Source organism: Candida orthopsilosis (genome assembly GCF_000315875.1).
Source record: "Candida orthopsilosis Co 90-125, chromosome 1 draft sequence".
NCBI lineage: Eukaryota > Fungi > Ascomycota > Pichiomycetes > Serinales > Debaryomycetaceae > Lodderomyces > Lodderomyces orthopsilosis.
The window spans coordinates 360,334-381,495 of record NC_018292.1 but is presented as its reverse complement, the minus strand read 5'-3'; the positions used below and the strand labels follow the sequence as shown (position 1 = coordinate 381,495).

Sequence of the window (21,162 nt, the reverse complement as noted above, 5' to 3'; positions counted from 1 at the left end):
GTAGAATCATCCAGACTCGGCTTGGTTTTTCCTCCGTTGTCTCTCAAGTCTGTATTGTTGAGCTGTTAGCTCACCATTAGGTCCCTCCTCGTTAGCATTACGAAGTTCTTGCAACAAATTCCTTGCCCTGGATCCGATTGGAGCATCTTTCTCATCTAAATTGGTATTTTCAGTCTCAGTACGATCTTTGTCTGAAACATCTGTATTCTCATCAACAGGTGAAGCCAATCCTTCTGAACCTTCTTTCAGCAAGTCAAAAGAATCTGATTTTGTCGGGGACGGAGGTCCATCATTGGAATATTTACGACTGTTCTCCAAAATTTGGCGTCTCATTAAAGCTTTCTTTCGAGCCGATGATGGCTCTCCTTTTGCTGGTCCCACTGCTTTCAATCTTTCCAACAACGAATCCATGACTCCTTCATCTTCATCATTGCCAGTAGCATTATTTGGAGTGTTGGAACCACTGCCATTTTTGTTAGCTGACTCTGCCAATTTCTTTCTTTGTTCGTAAATTCTGATCTCTTCTTCACGTTTCAAGTTTTCAGATTGTGCACGTTTGAACTCCTTCATGAAGTTCGTAAATTTACTGATGAAAGAATTCCTCACAAACAGATCCTGTGCATCCTCACCGAAATAAAGCATCAAGTCTTCAAACTGTTTCAAAGTAAAGTCGGCTTGATCTAGAAGTAAGCCCGCTTTTCTTGATGCTTTTGGCAATGCAGGCAAAACAAGCTTTAAAACACGATCCAGTGGGTGGAATTTGGATATGTCAGATAAGTTTCCAATATCGACTGAGCTTTGCACGTTCTTTATACTTTGAACATAATCTTTGCAATCGTTGTATATGTGCTCAATTGAAAATTTTGCAGTTTCATTACACTTAGCTAGCTCATCAAGGAATTCGAGGTACTCTGGATATTGTGTACGAATAAGCTTTTCAACATAATGCAAAAATGTCATACTGTTTTTTTCATCCTTCATGAAACCCAAACGTTGCAATGAGCTCAACTTGAACCCACGAGCTTGCTTTGACGAATCATTCATATAGTTTCCCACGGTCAATATAATCTCGAATACGCCTTTCAAATGTTTTGAGTTTTTTATACTGTCCACCGACGCATCTATTGCTCTCAATTTAGAAACCAAGTCATCATAATCCTTTTCGTATTGGGCAATAACGGACAATGCTCTAGTTCTTGACTTCCAATAATGCTGCAAATTATACATCAACTCCAAGAATATTCTATCCGGTCTTTGCAACTCCGATGGATCCTTATCCGGTTTAGTGATCTCATCAGTCTTGTAATCCGTTGAGTATGGCTCAAAGTTTCTGACCGCTGAATTAGTAATCTCTGTGATCTCCTCTTTGCCAAAAAACTCGAGTACAGATAAGTTAGTAACAACATCTTTGTCACACCTCAATACCTTCATGACAAGTTCGTCGTCTGACAATGAACTGAAAGCATGCAAGTTGATACTAAATTGTTGTGCAACATCCCTGGACAAAAATGACACCTTATCCATATCTTCCTTTTTCTTTGATGCCAACTTCTTAATTTCTTTAGCGGCAAATATAATTTCAATCTCATCAAATACACCCTTTGACATCAATTCACTAGCAAGTGTATCAGAATTTGGCTCCTTCCAAAATGAATTGTCGACCTCAGTATGATCAATCTTTTCCCAATGCAATTGTTTTAGCTTTTTCTTGGGTCGTGGGATATTTCCTAAAATTGGTGAGCCAATTGAGGCTGGTGATGGTAATTGTGGCGAGTTCCTAGATGATGTAGCACTTGGCAAAGGTGGAGGGAAAGGTGGTGCAGGTGGTGGAGGAGGCGCTGATGTAGATCCATTCAAAAATGCAGGTGGTGGAGGAGGTGGCGGGGGCGGAGGTAAAGCAGAAGCAGACTTGGGTGACTCCCCTCCCAACAATGGGGGCAAAGGAGGAGGTGGAGGAGGAGGTAGAGATGGTCCTGAAGTCGAGTTAGCAGAATCATTTCCTGGTTGTGCAGATTCTGGTGCTGACTTCAAACTAAATTCATTCATTCCCTTCTCAGCCGATGTTGTTTCACCGTTAACACCGACTTTGGACATGTCGATAGGTTCAGCTAGTTGGACCTTATTGCTTAATTCTTTGAGGAATCGAGGATCCATGGAACCAATTGTGGTCATTCTATTCAGCTTTTTGTGCTCCTTTACATTTTGACTAGAAACGTCTGCATTCGTTTGTACTTTCCCTTTCATGTACTTGTCCTCGAGTCTGTCCATCACTGAGGTTTTCTTCTTTGCTAATTTTGGTTTATTTGCTTCTGCCAATTGATTTCTTAATTCATTGCGTAATCTCCCCACTTCGTTCAAAACCTCTTTTGTCTTGTCTTTAATTGAATCATCAGCACCTGGTGAAAAGGTGTAATCGTCCTCATTTTGAATTCCAAAGTCAATATTAAAGTCACTAAAGCTAGACTCCAACTCTTGCAATCTCTCAACTGCAAGGTACTTTTGTTTGTTGAACATGGAACTGGTGTTGAATTTCATAATGTCGTTGGACTCGCTTTGCAAGTTGGATAATTTCTTCCTCAAGCCATCAAGTTTGGTCAAATCGTCACTGCGCATTCCACGCTTCTTTCCAGGAGAAGGAACAGGCGGCAAGACTATTTCAGGTTCTTGTTCCGGTTCTGACTCAACTTCTGAATCTGATCCTGACACGATTTCAACAACTTCTGGTTCTGATGGACTTTGTTCCTCCAACTGAGGCTCACTATATGTATCAAAATCGGTCATTTCCAATTCTCGAGCAATATTTTGAAGATCACCCATTTGGTCCCTCAAAGCCCTCAACTTTTTCAGTGGTTCCACATGAGTACCCAAACGCTTATTGTCCAATCTCGACTCGGCCCTACGACGATGAATTTCTTTCCTTAGCCTTTCTGCTAATTCAGCATTTGTAGTCTTGACCGATGCTGTCGTTTTCTTGCCCTTTTTGGAAACCGAAGTTTCAATATCACCACTAGTCAACATAACCAAAAACTCCCTCATTTCAAGCTCCTGCTCCTGTTTTTCTCGCATCAATTTTGTCTTCAAGTTACGCATTTCTTCCTTCATCTCCTCGTTAGTTCTTCTAAATCTTTCAATGATTAACTCACGTTCAGTAACCTCATTCTTCAAACTTGTAATCATTCCTTCTGCACCCATCTCGACCTGCCTCGTCATTTCATCTCGTTCTGCAGTGGCTTCCTCGGCCACTTTTCTATAGTACTTTACCTCCTCTAATGCACGTCTGTACTGATCATCAGTACTCATGTTGGCGTGCAATTTATTTATAGCAATGTTCAAAGCGGCATTTTCATCACTACTTTGTTGAGATGATAGATTTTGTATAATGTTGTCAAGAATTCGCAAACTTTGACCTAACTCCTGCTTATTATTCTTTTTTTCTGATTGGATGAGATACAAATGTTGCATTGTACTGAGGAAATGACTTTGGTTATCAGACCCTCTGAAGTTTTCCCATAAAGATTTGACCAAGTCGACAGGATCATTGAAATTCAATTCACCATCGAAACCCAGAACAATTCTCATTTCCTCTTCATCATCTTTAGCCAATTCCAAGTATCGTTCTATATGTTTATTGAGCAACAGCTGTTGTAAAGTCTGAAATTTGCTGAACAAGCGATGCAATCCTGCCGCTTGAAATTGTCCACGAAACTGGAATCTCGTTCTGAAATCTGTGGCACTTTCGATTATGATGTTGATGAATAACATTGTTGCAATGCAGTAGTCAGGTAAATGGTTTTCCTTCGAGGTGGATCCCACATACTGAGATTTGATTTCTTCTCTTTCACCAACATTCGAGTTGAATTTACCTGTTGCATCAACGGTTCTCTCAACCAATCCCAACCACACCTCAAACCGCTTGCAGCTTACTGGAGGCGGTTTACGAATCAACTCTCTTTTCTTACGAGCATTTGCCTCATCATAATCTTCAAAATCATAGAGTATTCGTTCGTTCAATGAATCAACAGCTTGAAGTACTTTATGGTACCGCCCATTATCGTTAGCGTTGTATGATATAACAAACGTAAGCGCGTCAGTTGCCAACTTTCTCACGAGCAATCTGGGTGAGAGGAGACTGCCACTAACAGCATTAACAAAAAGATCGACATCCGTTTTGATTCTTTCTGCACCTAATTTTTGGTTCATAACGCATTTCAAACAACGCATTATGTAATGCTCCTTATCAAACACTTCATCCGTGATTGAGATAATCAGTTGCGTTCCCATTCCTTCGTGGAGTTTCTGTAAATACGATGACAACAATGCATCTCCTTGGCAGTCATAAACAAATTCCCGTACCCAAGATATTGGCTCACTTCTTAGCTGTACCCATAAATTATTTAGTTGTGATGTTGTTATTGTTTTCAGCATTAACCATCTAGCATAAGTTTCTGGTAATTCGCTATTGGTTTTGTGGACGTATCGAAGCTGTCTTTCATGCTCAGCTCGTCTCTCCTGCTCAATCATCATCCACTTTCTATCTGTGTCATAGTTCAACAAGTCTCTCATTGCTTGTGGTGGTAAACTCTTGAAATTTATTTTTTCCAACATGGCCTTAAACATTTTATCAATTTCAAATGCAGAAGATGGACGTTCTAAATGAAACCTCTCATCTCCATCTGTAGAGCCTCTATTAGATTTCATGGCCGAGTTGAGTGATATATTTGTTGACATTCTGCTTAATAAATTCGTGTTTGAAGTCGCATTAGTTTGTTGGCGAGATAATTGTGTTGGCGTATCATAAGGATTGAAAGCAGCCTTTTCTGTACCCATAGTAGAAACACTGTAAGCGGACGATTTCCTATTATGTTGGGATGAAGTTGAGTATGATGATGGATTTGCCGCTGAGGATGATCTTGAAGGGGGGAAATGGGAGTTTTGCTGCTGCGGTAGGCTATGCTGCAGCAATTGGTGTGAGCTAATTGGTTGTTGCAGATGGTTTTGCTGTTGAAACTGCAATTGTTCCCGATACGGATTTTGGGACAGTCGTCTACTGTGGGATGATATTTGCGTACCTGCTGACAAAATGCTTGCAGAGTCCGTTGACGACACATCGGATAGACTGTCAGTTATATGGTGCAGGTGATGGTGTTGACGCAGTTGTGTGTCTTTATCTCTATGTCGTTTCAAACTAAACATGGAACTAGAAGACTTGCGAATGCTGTTACTATTGCCCACCCCCGATGCCGAGTCCAGTTGTTGGGGTTGTTGCTTTGATGAGGTTGACGAATAAGGTTGAGATCTATTCAATTCATCGTTTACTTGTGAGCTAAATTGATTATTAAAAGTGGTCAGCTGTTGATAAGGGTTAGTGGGAGCTGGTGGGTTATTGCTAAAGGAATCCACTGGTTTCCTTCTCATTGTCCAGTGTGTTCCAGCACGTTTTTGATGTTGTTGGTGTTGATGTTGTTGGCTGTTAGATGAATATGTGTATTAAAACTAACTCGTACGTGTTTTGATGGCGTGTGTGACGTGTGGCCAGGTAATAGGTGGTTGTAAAAGTAAGACGAAAGAACAAAAAAATTTAGTGTTTTTAATTGTTGGTGTAAATATGTAGAGAGAGAAATTTCAAAACAAACTGAAAACGACCCACATGCAATTACAAGAGAAGAAGAAGTTATATTAGGATATAAAATAGGAAAATGGCTCTGCATGTGATAGTGTAAGGGTACTTGCTGGTGACTATTACTATTCTATATAGTGCGTAACCCTCGTGACTATTTGGCCAAACTTGTATTAGAAGAGTGATACTAAAAAGTGAAAGGTAAAGTAGTGTGAGTTTCTAATGATATGCATATCATTAAACAAAAAATGCAATAGAATGTAGCAAAGCATTTGAATAAGATGTTAACATGCATGAAGGACCCCCTACACGAATGAAAGACGCATCATTTAAAACTGGATCTGCCCACCGTAGGCTTTACTCGTGTTCGCACTTTGATTTTTGTTGACCCAAGTTTGTAGTACAAAAGTGTTAACCGAGAGAGACAGTAGAGACCCAACAGCCAGGAAAGCAAACAAATCATACATGACATTTGTAAAAGAGAAGAGCCCGGAAAGGATATTCTTTACTCATAACTAAAACTTTGGCCGTGGGAATGTCAATCACCACTTAGTGGTAACATTGATTTATTAGCGTTCACTATAGTACAAAAGGGTTTTTAAAGTCGGCAATAAAAAAAAATTTAAAGACAGGCAACACGCGCTGGTTAAACATCCTTTTATGGGGATTATCCTTTATGTTTTTTTTTGCTCTTTTGCAATCCGCCTTGAAAGCGAGGCGCAATAAGAAGTTTAAATCCAAATTGTCAGTTGATATATACCCCGACTTGGTTGAAGGAGTTGATGGTTGAGGGATTAGTCATTCGATATTAAAGAAGTGATTTCTTGCGTGGAGTGTAGACGATTGAATTATTGAAAAATAGTTTACACATCTATAAATCAAGATTATTTAGCTGGAGTGGAAAGTTGGGGTATTTGTGATGCAGTTTTCAAGGACATTTAGACAAGGTAGTGTTGTCCAGTAATTTCTGATGTCAATTTAACTGATACTTCATTACACTTGAAATCAACATCGTTTACAAGGATAAAAGGTTTTACTTGCACAACAATATAATATTAGTACCTCAGTTGCAATTGGAATAAAATCAAAAGTTGGTGATGGAAATAGTTCCAAAAAATCGGGCATTGGAAAAAGTTGTATTATTGGCCAAAATATAACCATATTGAACTCGTCCATTTAGGAAAATTCAGCTGTGGAACATGGAGAAATCATAAAACCTCGTATGTTGCATCATTAGGAGACGTCATCAGCAACAAACTCCTATAATGCTGTTTGATTTGATATGACCAATGACTTTACTGCTACTTTAACTAACAATAAGATCTTCAAAGACGATGGAGTTGAAATTGAGGGTATATTATCACGCTTGAAACTCATCAATCAAATGGGTCTAAACTATCATGAAAGGGAAAAAGCGTACTTAATAAAATGCAAATAATTTTCTATTTTATGATAGTATTTGAAGAAGATATGCGGGTTGAACGCGTGGTAATAAATTGTCGAGTGATCTAAAACAATTACCACATGGACATTTCGTTTTACGTGCTATGCGTGTCAATGAATGTCACAACAAAGTGTATTCACCTCAGTGGATGTTTGATTTCTTGATCAGAGAAAAGAGTCGCCAATTTAGATTCTCAATATCATCAAGTGTTGCTTTCTTTTAAAAAGATTGCTAAGTGTTGTCCAGAAGAAAAAGATATTAAAATTAGATAAAGGTGACGGGGGAACTAGACTTAGCTGGTTAAAAGAAGCAAAAAAAGGGAGCAGACTAAAAGGGTTTCGCCGCTTACTTCAACTATCGAGAACAGAACTTGAAAGTAAAGGAGAAACGGTATATATTCTGTATACAATGAAGCTAATGAAAAAATTTCTTAGTAAGATTATCCGACAGCCCAGAACGCAATTTCCTTTAAAAGTTTTCGTACACTATCTTCTTTAGCACTTAGTTAAGCTGGCTTTATAACACCTCAGCACTAATTGAAAACAAAATAGGTCTCTCTCAAAGTTGATATGCAGAAGTAAATCAATCTCCGAACTTAGTGGAATTTTGTTTCACCTGGTTATTGTCATCCCCACCCACCTTTGTCTCTCTTTCCTTACCTAAATGCTACCCCATACTTGTTGCAAACGCTTCTCCTCTATTTCCAATTGTTTATTTTCATTCACGGCTTAAGCCACCTGATTCCACAACCCTACACGTAGCCTATTTAGCTCCATTATTTTTTCGTTAAAACTCAAGTTTTCCCGTCGTAATCGATTTTTGTCTAGAAAGTGATCCATAATGACACTTATGGTTTTACTATCTGCTGACGGTGCCATACTTTTAAATCTTACTCTTATATAATGTTAAACAATTTCATAACTAAGTGCATTAAAATTCCTTATCTATCTCTCTTTGATGTTAAAGAGGGTAGAATTACAACACGATATTAAAAGATGTGTCGAACTACAGAATACTTGAATGGATGGCTAGTGCTTTTCAGATGGTGTAAAACCTTTTGTGTTATTAAGAAGTTGCGACGGACTTTCTTTGTGGGCTTGATTAATCCAATTAAATTCAATTTCAAGAGCGAAATTTGGTTTAATTAAACGTTCATCAACAATATATAATGACTATTACATACAATCCACCATGATTCAATTATTATCTTTAAAGCTACTACTCCAATAGTATGTCCTAAGTTTGACTTCCATCAGCTTCCATATTTTCAGCCAACATCTCAAGTGTCTGATCTAATTCTTTATCCATCTTGGCTTTAAATTCTTTGCTCCTTGATTTTGAACGTTTTAACCCACTATTTTTCTCATCGGGACTATTGGTTTTAGTCTTCATTTTTTGTAGAAACAATTGTGCTTCTGTTAGCTCTGATTGGGACTTTGATTTTTCAGGTGTGCTTGTAGCCAGGTTTGGCCCCTGTCTCAGTTCCGGTTTAGGTACTTGTGGTTCGTGTTGTTTTGGCACCAGTGGAGATTTAGACTCCTGCTTTACCTCTGATTTCCACTCTGTCTTGGCATCTTCAAACTCACGGGTATCTGAATCGCCTTCGGGGCTTGCCAATCGCGCATTATCTGATTTTCCCGCTGGTGGTAGTGAAGCAACATTTTTCTTAGCATTAGAATCACTCGAGCCGGGGTTTAATTCAGTTGCTCCATTAGTGTCCACCAACTGCTTTGGGTCTATTGGATCTGATGCTTCTTTTATATCAATCGACTTTCTCGCAGCAACTGAATCAAATGATTTTCTTGCGGCAGATGAGTCGATTGATTTCCTTAAAGTCAATGAATCAATCGACTTATTTAACGTCGTTGTAGTATCATGGTCTCTGCTTGCATCTGTTCTTTCTTCTTTGTCCGGTATCAAAATTGAAAATGTTTCATAATGGATCTCTTCAATATTTAAATCATTCAATTGATTGACGTTTTCCCACAACCCCAATTTACTGTAAAATATCTTAAGTCTGATTTGTGCAAGTACAAGATAGATCTTGATCAATTTTGATTCTTCTTCCTCATCTAACTTCAAATCGTATATATGACCGTTTATTAAATCTGGATCACTTGCAGCAGCAGCAGATGAAGATGTAATTGAACGAACAGTAGAGGATGAGCTTGAACTGGTTCTTTTATAAAAATTCGAACCTGTTGTAGTTGTTGTTCCACCATGAACATATTCATCAAATAAATGAGTTTGCTTCAACTTAAAAACATTGGACTTGATAACCCTCAATTTGGCAAAGAAATCGCACAAGTTACGCAATTTCAACACGCAATAATGGCATAATGGGTAACAAGCAACCATTACTTCATCTACTTCATAGATTTTGTAATGATGAAGTCGACAATGTTCTTGGTACTTACCTCTTGCTTCTCCACAAAATGCACATGGATCTTTGATTGCAATTAATAACAATTCAGGTGTAACCTCTTTACCATTCGCAGCTCTAGAGCTGCCTTCACTATACCCTTTGATAGGTTCAATGGAGACTCTGCCATCAATCAATGAACTCCAAAATACTTTATTCTTTTGCCATCGATTGAGTAATGTTGAGGATGGTAAATTAGGTATATGAGCAACAGTGTTTTCAATCTCTTCAGTCCATATTGGCTTGAAATATGCGAGGTTCTTCAAATGGGTTGAATCAAGGGCGAAATCTGGTTTAATCAATGTATATACAAACCCTTTGAAATCTTTATTATAGTTATTCAAATCGAATCGTAATGAGGTTATCAATGGTGCATACAAGCTATTTGAAAGCTGCTGAACTTGATAATTTTCATCGATGGAATTGGTATCGGTATTGAATTCTTTTTGTTCCAAAGTGGGTGTATTATTATGACTGGACGAAAGCAATACACGTTGCTTATCTTCCATTTTAAGAAACATTTGTTTCAAATCTTGTAATTGATCCTGTAAGTTACTAATGATGATATTTTTCTCATCAATTTCTTCATACAATTTCTTATTTTTGATTTTGAAGTTATGAGTTTCTCTTGAAGCATTGGAAACCATAGTATTTGCTTCATCAAAAAGCGTGGCAGTTAAATCGTCAACTTCGGTTTTTAACCGACCATTTTCATTCTCGGCAACTTCCTTTTTAATATTTGCTTCTTTAAAATCCTCTTGAAGCTTAAGGTATTTGGGTAGAATTAATTGGTAATTTTCATCGCTTTTGGCTAATACGGCATTTTGTGATTGTAGTTCGTTAATCGTCTTGCGTAGATATAAAACTGTCTCTTCCAATTCAACTTGTCTGTTAACAGCAGTAACTAGCCGTGTGGATAGACTACCAATCTCCTCTTCCAATCGGTTGTTTATATCTCCTTCGTCTGACATTCTGGATGGGGAGTAATGATTATGGATTCTGATTTCCACGTAATTGTTCCTCGCGTAATTTAAATTTTTGTTTCAAGACAAATTGAAACTGTAGATTACGTAAAGTCGCATTGCTCTGTTTCTTTATGGAATGTTTGAACTACGATCTATTATTCTTCTAAAGCGCTTGGTCTCTGAAAATTGCTGAGAGACACCACTGATGCATTCAACGTGTACCGCCTCTGCCCTTCGAAGAAATTGCACGTTGCTTCAAATATGTAAGATTTATGATTTGGCATATGATCATCACGTGAATTTTGCTTCAATATAGTTTCACAAAACAATGACACAATTCTCTGAATAGCTTAAGTGCAGCTTACCTGATTGCAGAATCTACAATAATTTAGAGACTAGACATCTAACGAGCTCTGTTACCCCCAACAAACCTAAAGGCTACATATGTCAATTGCAAAAGACCACTTGAATTCCAACTCAGGAATTTCGACTTAAACAATTTACCATTTGAAATCGATGAGAATATATTCGACCATTGTCTCAATTGAAATATTAAACTCGTGCAAAACTTGTCAGAAAATACACAAGTTATGCAAACAATGTTTATATCACCTTATGATTATCGATCCAGAATCCAATATCTTTGCCAATGAGTATGGAACAACGGGTAAAACATACATCAATAGCTCATTCAAATTGAAACGGTTTATTGAAGTTTTCAACAAGACATCAATTAATAGCAGCCATGTTTACCCAATTCATTTCAAGAGTCTTTTTGATTCATTAGACATATACGACTACCAATTAAATTAAGATTTGATTCAGATGCTCACTAAATTCTATAATTTACAAAATTTTATTTGGTTAGATTGATAATTTCCGCTTGAAGTATTCATACAATTTGCCTGAAAAACATTTTCTAACTACTTTAATTCTCAATTCTCAATTTGATAATTATTTGAATGAGATATATAAAGATGTTAAATTGGGGGATCTTCATAAATTGAATTTCCTCAGTTTAGTCAACAAATTAATCCATTTTATAATGCAGTTAAACTACATGTGATTGTTGATGAACTACTTATCAAGGCCAATAGTGTGAGTCGAGTGAGTGACAAGTTGCGAATATTCTCTTTTGCAGGGCAAAACCTAGTCACCAAAATTGTTAAAATTACATTTTTGAAGAGTATATTGCGATATTTACCCAATTGGGCATCACTTTCACTCAATGACACAATTGTATCTGCTGTTGATGATGAGAATTTATCCAAAATGGTCGCTTTGTCAAAATTGGGATTTTCTCAGTTGAGACGAGTTACTGAAATGGCATGTGGCGATCATCAAAGTTCATTTCTTGTTTGTCTTTCTTCTACACTACCTTGTCTACATTATTTATCCTTATAAATTCAGGAACAGGGAGATACAGTTGTTGAGTTCAGACTGAGCTTATTGCCACAATTAACCTCCCTCAATATTTTCATAGGCACAGAGAGACCTATTGAACTAGCTCACTTTGTCGCAAAACATACTCACTTGAAGAAACTATCAAGAGAGACATACGCGTCTACAAATGACGTATTATACAGTACACCCTTTGAATTATACCCCGCTTTAATCTCGTCCAATTTGAGTAGTCTTCGGATAAACGACACTGCAAACACCCGAGGGTTTGTGTAGTTAATATCATCACAACAACAACTCAGATTCTTGGAAGTAATTGATGCAAAAGCTGGTGGTGCACCAAGTTTAGGTCTTGAAATGGTTCATCTGACTGTATTTTACGGGTGGTTCAAAGTCCAACATGTGGTGTTGCTCTACCTCAATAATAACCTGAAGATTGAATATACTAGAACTAATAATTGTATATTCCAGTGTGAACTGGATAGAACAGTGAAACCACGAGGCTATTTGAATGGTTGATTTGATGAGAAGATGAAAGTGTGTTGCATGGGGACTGTAACAAATGTGCCAGGTGATAGATAATAAAGAGAATTTATTGGTTTGAGACGTTGGCTATCTCCTATTCTGCAACTAATTTTCGCGCCAATTTACTGACCAAATCTACACTCATAACTGAGACTTTTTCACAGAAAATACCTTGATAATAGATTATGAGTTTTACACGCGGATATGGAAAATTGTGATCTGCTGACTAAACCATCTTTAATAGATCACGATGGCTCAAGTTCTATAAATGGCTCGGAAAATTGGAGATTGAAAATTTTCAACTTGTCAAATGACGACATCACGTGCTAATATGGAAGTTCATTTTTGTGAAATAAATATGAATTGAGTAGAAGAAACTATATACATGTCTAGAAGACCCATCCACAAATATTGATTTTACAGTGAAGGCAAGAGACAATGTTCTATAGTCATGTACTCTCTACGGTACCGAATTTCGCTCTTCGGTCTACGTAAACGAGTCAATACTTGAGATAATTTTGATTAATTGATTATTTGCTAAAAAATTTTCTCCTTTGTTTTCTTTCAACTCCGAAAAAATGCAAAAGCTCAAAAATGGCTCAACAAATTGTAGTTTTGTGGTTGGAAAAGTTCCTGTTTCTTTGAATGCCACATACGTGTCTTACCCCTCTTTTCTTGGGTCGCCTTGTAGCCAATTAACAAATTTTACAATAACTTCACCCAATCTAAAAAAAATAAAGAGGACGCAGAAATCGGAGTTTTTATTCAACCACAACAAAAACTCAGCCTTTGTTGAATCAATACGTTTGTCTAATTTTACAATGAGTGTTGTATTTCTAAATTTCTCATTGTTTAGATGATAATGTGGTGTAGGTTTGAACTGGACTTGATGTAGTGCAATGGACGAATGGAAGTCACTAATGCTTAAGGTACATAACTGTCTTGTATGAATCTTTCTCTTGTTTGCTTGTTTGTTTGTTTGTTGTGGTTTCGAGAATTGACAGATTTTTTCGTATCAACGGAAGTCAATCGAAATTGTGTCTATTATTAGTCACACTAGCAAATCTTATTTTAAAGGCGTTGCAGAACAATTGAGAAATGGAGAAAAAAAGAAATTTTTTTCTTCGGAAAAACTATACAAAATATGCAATACGAGCTAAAGGCAGTTTATTATTATGTGGTATTGCGGTCAACGGTAGTACGGAAGGTTAGCCAGTCATAAACAACGCATGCTAACACAAAAGTATAATACACCACTTCCACCCACCCAGCCGAGTCATAAAGTAAAAATCCCTCGAGGACTATACTGCCACAAAGATCTATACCAACAAACCTTAGTCATAACAAAGGGGGTATAGAAAATTTTTTTCAGATAATATATAAACCCATCAAGATTCTTCTTATTTACGATTCGAATCTTCTATTCATCAATTAACGCATCAAGTTCTTACAAAGACAAATACTTCCATTAAATATTCATAAAGATGCTCGCCACTCAACAACATCAACAACCTTCAATCAAAATGACTGCCACTGAAAAAGAAGCTCAAATTATGGCTGATATTAAAGCTAATGCTAGAAAATTTGAAAATAAATTCGAAGGTTCATTCTTGGGCGATTACTTTGGATTTGCCATTAGGAAATAGATTCACCACATTTCACAACATATTTAAACAATTGAAGCTGTTACTGTTGCTGCTACTGTTGGTTTACAAATCTTCTATTTATTTCTTGGGTTGACTTTATAGACTAATTTTTTCATTTGGGAAAAGTAATACAAAAAAAGAAATTTTTTACGACTTCATTAAACGATAATAATAAATAATTTGTATTTTAGAAAAATCATTTTACCAAGTGTAGCCTTCGGAATCTCTTACAGGACAATCGTGTGTAATTTTGTCTCTTGCATACACCAATTGGGTTGGAAGAGAGAGAGAGAGAATGAGAAAGTGAAAGGGAGAGAGGCGTATCGTTGTGGTGTTGAAATTCCAAATCTTTTGACCTCCACCACTTTATCCCCCAAACCCCACTTACAGTCTCCACAACGCTACCGAAAAACGACTGTCCCCAACAACAATCAATACCCAACAACTGAATCTAATAATCAATTATGCCCTAAGGACAATACAGGCTCGCGTGCGTTTGACTTTTGTGAGCTCTTACAACGCTCCACACAAAAATAATACAGAGTTTGCAAACCAGAAGAAAATAATATCATTTATATATGCCAGGTTCAATATACTCTCTATCAACTCTTACCACCACTGTTTTGTCCCTTTCCTTTACTTTCAGTTGGCTTGTGCTCACCATCACCTCTACCTTCTCCATCATCTTCACCAATTTTAAACATATCAGAATTATAATCAGGTAATGATTCAGCGTTGAAATCCTCAAATAATCGATCCCTAGCTTGATCTTGTTGTCTGTCTTCACGGGTCAACGACGTCTCTGCATCATCATTATAACCATCAAAATCATTATCAGAATCATCATCAGAATCATATTCAATTAATTCGTAATTCTCACCCGTTCTTCTTCTACGACGACGAGTATTGTGAGACCTACTTTGAACCACAATTATAACTACCACAACAACGAATCCAAGACCAGCTAATCCCATTAAATATTGTCCTGTATGGTCTTTTTTGTAAACACGCTCACCATCTTCTGGTTCTGAAGTTTCGGATGCAGGAGTTGATGAAGATGAAGACTCCTTTAGAGATTGAGTTATGTGTGAATCTGTTGGAGGTTCAGCTGCAGTAGATGAGGCGGCCGCAGTAGTTGTTGACGATTCTACCTGGGTACTGGAAGACAACTCCTCAACAGTTGACGATGATACTTCAGTAGTTGATGACTCCACCGTAGTCGCTGTTGTATGCTTCCTCTCCGAATCAAGTCTGTCTCTTCTAACCTGACTGTAATCTTTTTCAATATCAAAAGTTTCGGCCCTTGATGCATCAATAGTCGTACCAAAGAATCGAAGTTGCCAATTAACAAGCTTCATCTTAACGGGACGAGAATCTCCAAATACTTCAAGTGTCCATTCACCTAACCCATCCTCACCCCAATGGGCAATACTAGTGAAAGTCCAATCTTGAAAGCCTCTTGAACTTGAATCGAGAGGTCTAAATCTAGCCAAATCACTAACAACCCCACTAGGCGAGACCAATCTGATACCAGTTCTGCCTCTAAACGATGAATCAATGTTAACTTTAACAGTTACATGCTCAATCTTTTCAAAGTTCATCACCTTGAGGTCCTCCTCGGTAATAGTAACCTTGGAGGAAATAATTTTATCATCCCTCTTCTGTTGCTGCTGTTGTTGTGGCTGATTTAAAGAAAGCTCTTGATTAACTTCGATTTTATCACAATAATGCCATGATTGTGGCTTAACATTTTTCCACGTTTTGGCAAACTCAACCATCTTGTATGCATCTATTTTACCATATCCATATATATGAGAATATTTCCTGTTCAATGCAGTAGTTTGATAGTTCCCATCTTCTTCGTTAACTGGAGTAGCACTCAATACATTGATATATTGTAAATCTCTCCAGGTTAAGTTTGGATTGACACCAAGTACCAAAGAAAAAATTCCACTGGCTAATGGTGCTGCGGCGGATGTTCCTCCATGCTGTGCACTACACTTCTTTTTGATGTCAGTAGTATGGATATATTCTCCTGACCCAGACGAATATGTAACCACCATAACTGCAGAACAAGCTTCCGAATATGACGGATGCAATCCTTTATGATCAATAGCACCAACGGTAATGGAATAAATGGAGTTGGTATATCCATCAAAATTACATGAATCGGAAAATCTTCCACCATTTCCAGATGCAAATACATAAATTGCACCCTTACCATCTCTACCTTCTTGAATACCCCTCAACATTGCCTTTTTCACAATGATTTCTGGCTCGCTCAACGTTCTACCATTATCTGTAGGACCCCACGAACATGAATAAATATCGTTCGTGTCCAATCCATAAACCAATGCCGATGCTTCGTCAGCGGAGGTAATTGGACCAGATAAAATCCTTACACCACTGACTTGAGATTTGTATGCAACTCCGATTCCACATACGTCATTTTTCACAGCTGCAATCTCACCTGCACACCTTGTTCCATGATAATCGTCATACAATCGTGGTAAAGGAAGTGGCCCATTATTGTTAAAATCCCACGATCCTTTTGCGTTGAAATTTGCTTTCAAATCTTCACTTTCTGCATCTAATCCATCATCAACAATAGCAGTAACAATTCCTTGACCAAGCACATCCTCTAGCCAAAGACCAGTGGCATTAACATCATGGCCCGGATATTGCAAATTAAATAAATGCCATTGTGATGCAAATTCAGGATCATGAATACCCAATTTTGACGCTATTTGGGCATACTTTTGATGCGCCTTGTCCGAAGGGGACTGGTCTTGTGATGGATCATCCCTTGCTTCCATGGGAACAGGTAGTCTTTTGGATAACTTCTTTGCAGGCAATAAATGCAATGATGATACATCATTTACTAAATTATCATGAATATCTTCAAATCCGATAGATCTTTTGATGTGGTTGTAGTTGTTGGAATTGTGATTTCCTAAAAATTTATTATGAGGATGCAGCTTGTCTATACTGAACACGTAGTAGTTATCCAAGGAAGGCAATTGATGCTCAAAATTGTAGTGGTCTCCATATTTCAGTATAAAATCAAGCAAGGGTCTCTGTGACTGAGTTGTATTTAATTCCACTAAAAAGTAGTTCTTATTTTCATAGTCCCTCGGTGGAATTTGAGACTGATGGGATAAGCCGAGGAAGTAAATTAATACGCAGAGCAACAGCTTGAGTGACAACATGACTTGGTGACTTATTGGGAAATGCAATAACCGTAAGTAGTTAGGTGAAAATGAAATGAGTGTGTGTTTCGTATGTGGGGAAAATCCTCTAGATGTTTATAGTTTATCGCCTCAGACAAGCTGTCCTATTCAGCTGAGTGTATCTATATTGTATCCAAATTAAACGTTCTAAACACCTATTATTAGGTGATCTATAGTGTCTTAGCGCCCGCAAACTTTCAATAGAATAAGATAAAATCTGTTGTTGGTGATCGTTGATGTTTTTCTTTCTAAAAAATGAACAATAAAATTTTCAACTCACAAAGAGACTACACACAAGTAGAGATATATACACAATCTCTTCACCTATTTTGTATTACATTGGAGTGAGATATACCTAAGAAGCCTCTCTCGCCAGCAATTACTCGGCTATCTGTTCACAGGTTCTAGCTTTGCACGATGTATCTCCTTGTGTTGTTTTCCCCAAAATTTTCTCTACGTCGATCCGAAAAGACACGTAAAGAGAACGCGAAAATACGTCAAGATGATCGTAACAAGTGGATGTCCTCAGCCTCGAAATGTTAGTACTTCTGAAACATGATATATCCTTTCATAATTCAACACAAAGTAGTATCTAAGCTTCCTAGCTGTAACATTGTACACATATGTAGACATCTGCTGCTGTTTCATGTATCGAATCATTTCGAGACTCTATCACGTGCCACCAGATTTAAATTGTTTCCCTTTCAATACCGAATATGGAAAACGAATCAAATCCAAGAAGCGAAAAAAATAATCAGCTAATATCTTGTTCTACTAAGAGCTACAGCTTTCAAGTGATATCCCAATATGACGGTGTCTGTGAAGCGGATAGCGATTCTCGTGCTCACCCTTTTCGCGCTTGCTCTTGCTGATTCAGATATGGACATGGATGAAGAAAGGCCTGAATTTCATCCCATAAATGCCGGATCAAAAACATTTCATTGGATCTTAACATTATTTGTCTTATTGATACTACCTTCGATCAGTACTTCCTTGGCATTTGCCAATAGACTACATTGGTCTTTACTCTTGCAATATATTTCCACAGCATATTCCGTTTTCGAATCGTTATTTTTGGATTTTCCGGATAATAAAGACAATCACGAAAATAGAACTTCAAAAGGTACAAGTTGGTTTTTGAGTATATTATTGGGAACTACGATTTTTTTAGGAACGCTTATCAATGGAAGTAATCTCATCATTAACAAGTTCTACCCACACTTGTCGAAGCATTACAATGAGTATGGTTTGTCCTACAAGGTTTACAAAATATCGTCGTTGCTTTGCCTCTTGACGGGGTGGGTAAGAGTGTGTATGGCACCAATTGCTTTATTTGGATTCTGCTATGGCATTCACACAGGACAATGCATAGCTCATGGAATCATGGGCTCAGCTTTTATCATGTATTCATTTGTATTATCAGTGGTGCTTGTTGTTCCTTGGATTCGTAAACATCAATTGCACAACAATAGCCCATCATTGAAGTCACAGGAATTTTACGACTCAACCGTGATGATGTTGTGGGGAATTGTCAATACATTTACAGAACATCGTTGGGGAAGAGAAGCATGGAATATGGGTGATTATCAACACACTGCCATGGGTATAATTTGGTGGGGTGGGGGATTACTAGGGATGTATTTGTCAAGAAACAACCAAAGATCATTTGTGCCTGCCTTGTTGTTGATCTTCACTGGTTGGTCAATGAGTCAACATTCACAACATTTGGAGATTTCAACCAAGGTACATTCTTTATTCGGAATTGCATTGATGGGTGCGGGAGCAGCCAGAGTCATTGAAACCGCATTTTTATTAAGAGATAAAGCTTGTAGCGAACTGGGAAGGATACTTACGTTTCAATACTTGCCTCCATTTGGGTTAACCTTGTCAGGTATTTTATTTATGGGAGCTACCGAGGAACAATTACAGTTAGTACATGATTTAGGATCCGACCATTCTGCATACATCTTGGTGGTTTCTGCTGCTGCATTTCTAATCTTCCTTTGGATCCAGTTGTGCATTTGGTTGTACCTTAGGTTAGTTGGTTACGATGAAAATGGTGAGCTTAGCAAGCAATATGCACCGATAAATGTCGAGGAGTTTGAGTTGGGAGATGTAAGCGGAGATGAAGAGGAAGAGGATACACCACCGGAGGAGTTTAGAGATAGTAGATAGCCGTTATACTTGTAAACTATTGTATGGAAAGATTCCAGTAGTGCGCATTTGAGATAGCGTCATCTCTTATCGAAAAACAAATGTGCAATCTTAGTAATACACATTTCTTATTGGATTTCTCAACGATGAGTGCCATATTATCAGCAGACGACTTGAATGACTTTATATCACCAGGAGTGGCATGTATAAAACCAGTACAAGACACAAATACCAATCAAGAGGCGAATGGGAATGGAGAGGTTGAAATTCAAATTGACTCAGAAGGTAACCCACTTGAAATATCCAAAATTGATGGAAAACAAACCAACTTATCGCCAGCACAGATCTCCCTAGCTGACTGTCTTGCTTGTTCAGGATGTATAACGTCAGCAGAGGAAGTTTTAGTTGCACAACACTCACATCACGAATTGGTGAAGGCGTTGAAATTGCAAGATAAAATATTCGTTGCTAGTATATCACAACAACTGCGTGCATCCTTGGCCACAGCATACAATTTACCAGTGGAAACTATAGATAAGCTTCTAATTGACTTGCTAGTTAATCAAATGGGGTTCAAGTATGTCGTAGGAACATCGCTAGGGAGGAAATTGTCACTTATCAATGAAGCACAACACGTCATCACTAACAGGGGCAAAGGCTCAAATCCAATATTATCTTCAATATGCCCAGGTTGGGTATTGTATGCAGAAAAGACCCACCCATATGTGCTACCTATGATCTCAACGGTAAAATCAGCGCAACAAATCACTGGCTGCTTATTAAAGACGCTCACCGCTCATGATTTTCACGTACAGAAGTCTCAAGTCTACCACTTGTCCATTATGCCATGTTTTGATAAGAAGCTAGAAAGCGCTAGACCAGAGATATTTGGAGACACAATTCCAGACGTTGATTGTGTATTGACGGCAAAAGAATTGATTGCCTTGCTTGAGGAGGAAAGTTATCAACTTGTTCCCAAGGTCAACCCACCGATAGTGAACTTGCCAACAGAGGATGTTTACAGTTTAGTAGCACCAAATGATTGGCCATATGTTCAATACTCTTGGACTAATGATCCGGGTTCTGCATCAGGTGGATATGCATTCAACTATCTCCGATGCCTACAAGAAGATATGATGCTAAAAGGTCACGATGAAAGTGGTTTTTCAATGAAGATAATACGAGGAAAGAATTCAGATGTGTACGAAATGAGACTTCTGTATAAAGAGGATAAGGTTGCAAGTGCAGCAATTGTTAATGGATTCAGAAATATTCAGAATTTAGTGAGGAAGCTTAAACCCAATGGAAAAGCTACTGGAAGAGTAAACCCATTGGCTGCACGAAGAAGAACTAGAATAAAGAATTCAGAATCAACTCCAGTTGAAGAAACAGCTGACCCATCTAAAGTTGATTATGTGGAGATTATGGCTTGTCCTAGTGGGTGCATTAATGGTGGTGGCCAAATCAACCCCCCAAAAGATGTTTCCGAAAAGGACTGGATCGACGAGGTATTAAAAAAGTATAACACAGTCCCCACTTTTGATTTATCTTTGCATCCTAAGGAAGTGCAAGCATTAATTGAATGGAATAAGATCTTTGAGCAAGAACATGACGTCAATCAAGACAGGATATATAAAACGTACTTTAATGAAGTTGAAAAACCAACTGATCCAACTGCAATCCTTGTGGGATCAAAGTGGTGATGATTTGGGAAGATACAATGAACATGTTTTTGCAATTGTAAATTGTATAGATTTT

At 37.8% G+C, this 21,162-nt stretch overlaps 6 protein-coding genes and 1 pseudogene across 7 annotated transcripts; 4 read left to right on the top strand and 3 right to left on the bottom strand. All coding sequences in view use genetic code 12, as the record gives it.

The window, feature by feature from the left end:
* Positions 1–6: 6 nt before the first annotated feature.
* Positions 7–5,415, bottom strand: CORT_0A01710 (Bni1 formin; the record flags this gene model as incomplete). The annotated part of the gene is made up of 1 exon (XM_003865954.1): positions 7–5,415. The coding sequence occupies one exon, from the start codon at positions 5,413–5,415 to the stop codon at positions 7–9; it is 5,409 nt and encodes a 1,802-aa protein (XP_003866002.1).
* A 2,882-nt stretch (positions 5,416–8,297) lies between these two features.
* Positions 8,298–10,454, bottom strand: CORT_0A01700 (Sec2 guanyl-nucleotide exchange factor; the record flags this gene model as incomplete). Its single annotated transcript, XM_003865953.1, has 1 exon — positions 8,298–10,454. One exon carries the CDS (start codon positions 10,452–10,454, stop codon positions 8,298–8,300), a length of 2,157 nt encoding a protein of 718 aa, XP_003866001.1.
* Positions 10,455–10,964: 510 nt separating this feature from the next.
* Positions 10,965–12,431, top strand: CORT_0A01690 (annotated as a pseudogene). The gene has a single exon. A coding segment is annotated over exon 1 (1,467 nt).
* A 1,427-nt stretch (positions 12,432–13,858) lies between these two features.
* CORT_0A01680 (hypothetical protein) lies at positions 13,859–14,020 on the top strand (the record flags this gene model as incomplete). The annotated part of the gene is made up of 1 exon (XM_003865952.1): positions 13,859–14,020. The coding sequence occupies one exon, from the start codon at positions 13,859–13,861 to the stop codon at positions 14,018–14,020; it is 162 nt and encodes a 53-aa protein (XP_003866000.1).
* Positions 14,021–14,622: 602 nt separating this feature from the next.
* On the bottom strand, positions 14,623–17,229 carry CORT_0A01670 (Kex2 subtilisin-like protease (proprotein convertase); the record flags this gene model as incomplete). Its single annotated transcript, XM_003865951.1, has 1 exon — positions 14,623–17,229. The coding sequence occupies one exon, from the start codon at positions 17,227–17,229 to the stop codon at positions 14,623–14,625; it is 2,607 nt and encodes an 868-aa protein (XP_003865999.1).
* Positions 17,230–18,057: 828 nt separating this feature from the next.
* Positions 18,058–19,425, top strand: CORT_0A01660 (hypothetical protein; the record flags this gene model as incomplete). Its single annotated transcript, XM_003865950.1, has 1 exon — positions 18,058–19,425. The coding sequence occupies one exon, from the start codon at positions 18,058–18,060 to the stop codon at positions 19,423–19,425; it is 1,368 nt and encodes a 455-aa protein (XP_003865998.1).
* Positions 19,426–19,505: 80 nt separating this feature from the next.
* On the top strand, positions 19,506–21,107 carry CORT_0A01650 (Nar1 cytosolic iron-sulfur (FeS) protein assembly machinery protein; the record flags this gene model as incomplete). The annotated part of the gene is made up of 1 exon (XM_003865949.1): positions 19,506–21,107. One exon carries the CDS (start codon positions 19,506–19,508, stop codon positions 21,105–21,107), a length of 1,602 nt encoding a protein of 533 aa, XP_003865997.1.
* Between the last annotated feature and the right edge of the window lie 55 nt (positions 21,108–21,162).